The sequence below is a fragment of the Chenopodium quinoa genome, unplaced genomic scaffold (assembly GCF_001683475.1).
Source record: "Chenopodium quinoa cultivar QQ74 unplaced genomic scaffold, ASM168347v1, whole genome shotgun sequence".
Taxonomy (NCBI): domain Eukaryota; kingdom Viridiplantae; phylum Streptophyta; class Magnoliopsida; order Caryophyllales; family Amaranthaceae; genus Chenopodium; species Chenopodium quinoa.
In genome coordinates, this window is record NW_018744367.1 from 3,066,988 (window position 1) to 3,072,503 (window position 5,516).

Consider the following 5,516-nt stretch of genomic DNA (forward strand, 5'->3'; position numbering starts at 1 on the left):
GCACATTGAGGAGGACAAAGGTATTTGTTCTCTTAGGTAGCCTTTAGATGAATTTAGATACATTTGTTCCCTTCTTGCTACCCATGTTGTTGCTTGTGCCCTATTTATTGTTTTTAGCCACATTACAAACCTAATTAGCCTTATTGGTTACTAGTCCCAAACTTGGCTTGGGGGAGCTAATAGTGAGTGAGATGAGGGAGTTTGTAGTGTGCTTTATTATTGCACAATGTGGGTGGGTTTGAGAAGTTGTTTGTTCATAATTGTGGATTATTTTTTATGAGTTTGAAAGTTGAAGAAAATTCTTGAAGAAAATAAAGTGTGAAAAATAAAAGAGTAGTTTAAGGAAAAAAAAGTGAACTTCAAAAGAAAGAAAAATAGAGCAAAAGAAAAAAAAAATTGTCAAAGTTCAAGTGTTCTAAATTAAGGTTGCTCAAGAAAAAGAAAAAAAAAGTTTCAAACAAAAATTCAAGTTCAAAAAAAAGAAAGAGTTCAAGGTTTTTTGTTCACTTAAGTTGTATAATATCATATTTGTATGAGTGAAATTGTAAGTGTTGGAAAATTTGTGAAGTATTGGATTGGTTGTTTGGTGATTTGGTGGGGTTGAGTTGTGTTGGAGATGATTTGGTCATTATTTATTTTTCGCCTTGGTTTTATTTGTTAGGATTTTGGCTCCCTTAAGCATGACTTTTATTCCAACATTTTCCCAAATTTGTCCTACCTTTTCACCCTAGCCTTACATTACAAGCTTTAAAGATCTTTCGACTTTTATGCATAGAGTTGTATGAATGTGAAATTAGTTGTTTATCAATGCAAAGAATGATTTGACATATTCCAAGTCGACTATTAGGTTAAGTGCTTGTCTTTTTAAACACACGAGTGTTGTGAGTTTGGGAGGGCATTGTTCACATAAAAGGGGTTGGATGGAGAGAGATCAGATACATTTTATATCCGCTACAAAAATGAGTGAAGAGTGTCTGAGCACTAGTCATGAATGCCATATACACTTGTAGTTTGCTTTGTTTGACGATTGTTAGGGAGGATTAGTAGTCGGATGGATTTTATTGGTTGATTTTGATGCATATTTTTTGGATTTGCCTTGAATCGTATCTATTTGATTCTAAATGATTTTGGGATGAAGTATGTGTTATTTGTTCATTGATGAGATCTTTTCTTAGGGACAAGCAAATGTTTGGCTTGGGGAAGTTTGATATGTATACTTTATATAGTGATTTACCCTTGTCCCTTGGTCATATTTAGGAGTATTTTTGGCTTTACGGAGCTATTTTTATTACTAATATGTGTTTCTAGTGTTTTCGTAGCTTTGATATTATTTTATAGGAATTGCGGATTTTGAGACATTTCCCGGGATTATTTAGCCACTACGAGCATTGGATATAGAGCGCATTTATATGACCGTTTTCCGAAGCCCAGGACCATATTGGAGTAATCGAGCCCGGTTATTAAGAGCTTGACAAAGAAGATGAAATCGAGGCATGGATCGAAAGTGCAAAGTTCCAAAGAAGAAGTCGTACATGGGCCAAGTTAAGAGGCCCAAGGTCGAAGAATTGAAGGTTGCCCGGTGGACTTGCCCGAATGGGTGAGAGGAAGAGAAGTAGCATGCACTCGGAGGCTCGCCCGACCGAGCGAGATAGAAGAACATTTGCATCCGGAGGCGCGCCCGACCGGGCAGTCAGGCGCCTGCCGGGCGCGCGTTTCTTCGAGTCCTGATGAGCTGATTTTATCTTCGTATTATTTTAGGATTTTCTTGCTTAGTATAATTACGCTTTTGTTAAGTGAGTTTATCACGTCATTCATTAATTAGTTAAATTATATTCTAGATTTTTGAGTTTAAGATTTTCTAGCAATTTGTACTCTCAAGATTATTACTCTTTGGTTTATGCAATTTATATATATTTTACCTTTATTTCGGTAATGATTTTTTCCCTTTTATTTTTAATAATTTTATTTATTGCTTTAATTAAATTATGTCTTCTTCTTTTTTTGACCCAAAATTATGTCTTCTTTAATTGTTTGGATTAGTTTAGGTTTAATTATGCGTGAGTAGTTTATTTCTAGGGTTCTTGGGGATCCGTAAACAATATGAAGGGATGATTTATTATAGTTGAATGTTAATGTTTTAGATTAATTTCCTATGGATTGATTTACTGCTATGCAATTAGATTAGGCCCAGTTTAATTGTATGAGTTATGCAATATTGATTCGAGATTCAACATATGAGAATTGATGTTTAGGCTTAGTTTCAATAGGCAGGTTAATTTATAAATGGTTAAGTCAAGATTCGAGAGATGCAATTTAATACCGCTAAGTTAATTCTGTGATTATAATACGTAGCGAAATCCCTTTATAATCTGGTTAATTTATGCATTGATAATTGATTGTTGTTCTTCATCCCGGAATATTATTTATTGGTGAACCTATGCCCTAGGCTTTAGTTTATTGATATTCTCTTAATTTAAAATGCTTAGTTTAATTGTTTTCCTTAGTTTAATTCATATATAATTTAGATTATATTAATTTTATTCTGCAATCACTACTAATAAAGGTATAAGCTTATATCCAAATCTTTTATAATCATTGCTCAGTTTGATTCGAACATTGCTGACAACTTATGAATCCAATAGAAAATAGAAGAAAGGAGATTTAACAATAAGCTAAAACAAAAAACATCAATTTTATTAATATCAAGTAAAATATCTTCTAGGAAGCTTTCCTGAATCTGGAACAAAATGAGGAGATATTGTATTATGCATTACCAATCTATACAGAAACAACAAAGTTCATCAGTTGACAAGGTAACCAATCACTAAAAAATCTCTAACCAGCTAATCATCCCTGCTACGATATTCCACAATATCTACAGCTATTCCACAGATTGCCTACTAAGGCCAAATCAAACATGTTTTGTGCAGCGCTAAATCCATTAACTTGGCTCCATCGCTTGAAAGATGATTGTCAACACTAAAGAAAATGAAGAGTTTTCACACAGCCAAAATCAGCTATCCAGAGAGTTTAGCCTTGTTCATAATCAGTGTAAAGGATGTGTTCCTCGGCCAAATGAAAAACATGCACGGATGACACTCTTCACACTTCAGAAATATAACTGCAGTAACCCATGGGGTGGCTGGTAGCAGAGAAGCATACTTATACTGATGAAGACTTCACAATGTCTAAGGGTGAGTGGATTACTGGGATTACATTTCTGTAAATTTGTGAAAGTGAGGCTTTGGATTGAAGTAGCCACAATCCCTGTTACTCAAACTCAGGTATATGTCATGCTCAACTATTTGATGAAATGTTTCCATGCTTTGATCCAAAATGAAGGGTCAAGTATCCATATGATCTTACCCAAGTCGGAATGTCAAGGATCTAATGCAGTTACTTACGGTCAAATGAAGAGTACAAGTCACATAGACCAAGATACTATTGTAAAATAGAGTCCAAACCTGGCCCAGCAAAAAGATTCGCAACAGTGAACAGTGTAGCTTGTGGGCAGCCATCTTTAAACTTCAATGAAATTTCTAAAAAGATTTTCCAAGAGCTAACACTCTATTTTGAAGAGACTATACATCATCTGTAAAGGTACAGGAAGAACAAAATGGTTGATCACCCAGCAACTTGACTGTCATACAGAGCCTTAAGAGAATCAGCACATTTTGCATGCCCAGTCTGGTGGAGACACTTATTGACTCTCAGAAATACAGAATGTTTAGGCTTAAGCCCTTTCCCAAGCATTTCTACAAGAAGACTGTAAGCAAAAAGAAGATCCCCATTTTTTAGGTGAAGGCTTGCCAATACACTGTAAATTTCCTGCACCCAGCAATGCGAGCATTTATCTTCTGCAGCAGTTCTAATTACATATCTATATGCCTCCTTAAATTGTTGGGAATGGAAATAGCCTCTGATGAAAGCATAATGAGTCGAAAGATGAGGCTTAACATTGCTAGAAACCATAAGGTCATAAAACATAACAGCCTGATCTGGCCTTCCATATCTACAGGCGAAATGAATCAGTATTTCAAAACTAATTAGGTTTGGGGAACAGTTTCTGCTAAGCATATCTTGGAGAACAGAGAATGCTTCATCAATATTTCCTTGCTTGCACAAACTACTAATCAAGTAATTATAGGTTTTACAATCAGGGTCACATCTTAATCGCCTCATCTCCTCGAACAGATTTTGGGCATCTTCAAACTGACCTCTACTACACATATGCTTCACCAATAAATTGTAATAAGACACCTTCTCCTCCGTAATCTCAATGACATATTTGGCTAAATCAAATTCATTCAACGAGCAAAGCATCTCAACCAACGAATGAATCCCAGAATTACGACACGAACCACCAACTTCATTTAAAATCTCCACAACTTCAGTAATAGATTTTTTAGCATTCTCCACACTAGTACACGAAATGGACAAAAACCCGAACGCCTTTTCACTAAGGCAAATCTGCTGATTCCGAAAATCTTCCAATAATTTAAGCATAGCAGCATAATCACCCAAAAATCCACAATTGGCAACAACCAAACTACATATATTTGCATTTCTACAATAACTTGGATGTGCATCTTTCAACCAAGTAAAAAATCGCAATACCGGAACTTCCAAAATATTTAGCGAACATAAAACATCAAGAATTAACTTCAACTGATTCAAACCAATTGAATTCAACCTAAATTCCATATCAATTCCATCACCTCTAATTATATCAATTATGCAATTAATATCACCAATTGATAGTTCAGTATTAATCAAATTACTAATTGTTTTGGCAGAGGAATTAATGCAAGAACTATAAAACAATTTAAAGCTGAAGTTATACCTCAAAAAACCCAACAAATTCTTAGCAGCTTGAGAATTTGAATTCGACCCATTTGAGATTATCGATGTAAGATAAGAACTTGAAGATTTGGGGTTGAAATTTTGATGAAATAAGGAGTACCCAGTTGAGGAAATCCGGCAATTTGTAGCATTTGAAACAGTAGAAAGAGAAGTGTAATGGGTTTTGTAAGGGTTTAAGCCATATCTCAACTTTTTGCAGATTTTGAGAACTCCCATCTCATTATTCGGCAGACGAGCTATTGGAGTCCAGGTGCATAGTCCCTAGATGCAAAGTTTGTAAATAAGAGGGTAAATTCGTAATCTTGGGTAGCTGACTCAACAAGCAGTAATTAGTTTCCCTTTTTTTTTGACCTTTTGATGACCCTGTTATTTTTTGAAATGTAACGGAGGAGTTTTTGGCAATTGAAAAGTCATATCACTTTTGAACTTTTCAATAATTTACTTGTTTCTCTCTCCTTGGTTTCCACTTGTTTCTCTCTCTTCGAATTCTCTGGTTTATTTCTTTGTCTCTCCTCTTTCGGCCTTCGTCGTTTACGGTTGGACGGTTCAGCAGAGCTTCAAAGGTGGTTTCGTGTTGAGTAAAGTCGCGTTTTGGTGTCGTTGAAGGTACGTATTTGTTGGTTTTTTTAGTTGAAATTGTTTGGGTGTTGAAC

General features: G+C 35.2%; 1 protein-coding gene across 1 annotated transcript; it reads right to left on the bottom strand.

Annotated features, from left to right (window-relative positions):
- Nucleotides 1–3,624: 3,624 nt before the first annotated feature.
- Nucleotides 3,625–5,079, bottom strand: LOC110696673 (pentatricopeptide repeat-containing protein At5g16420, mitochondrial-like). The gene has a single exon (XM_021874028.1). The coding sequence runs from the start codon at nt 5,077–5,079 to the stop codon at nt 3,625–3,627; it is 1,455 nt and encodes a 484-aa protein (XP_021729720.1).
- Between the last annotated feature and the right edge of the window lie 437 nt (nt 5,080–5,516).

Excerpts from the sequence above, each read along its gene's own strand:
- LOC110696673 (XM_021874028.1), bottom strand. The coding sequence starts at position 5,079 with ATGGGAGTTCTCAAAATCTGCAAAAAGTTGAGATATGGCTTAAACCCT.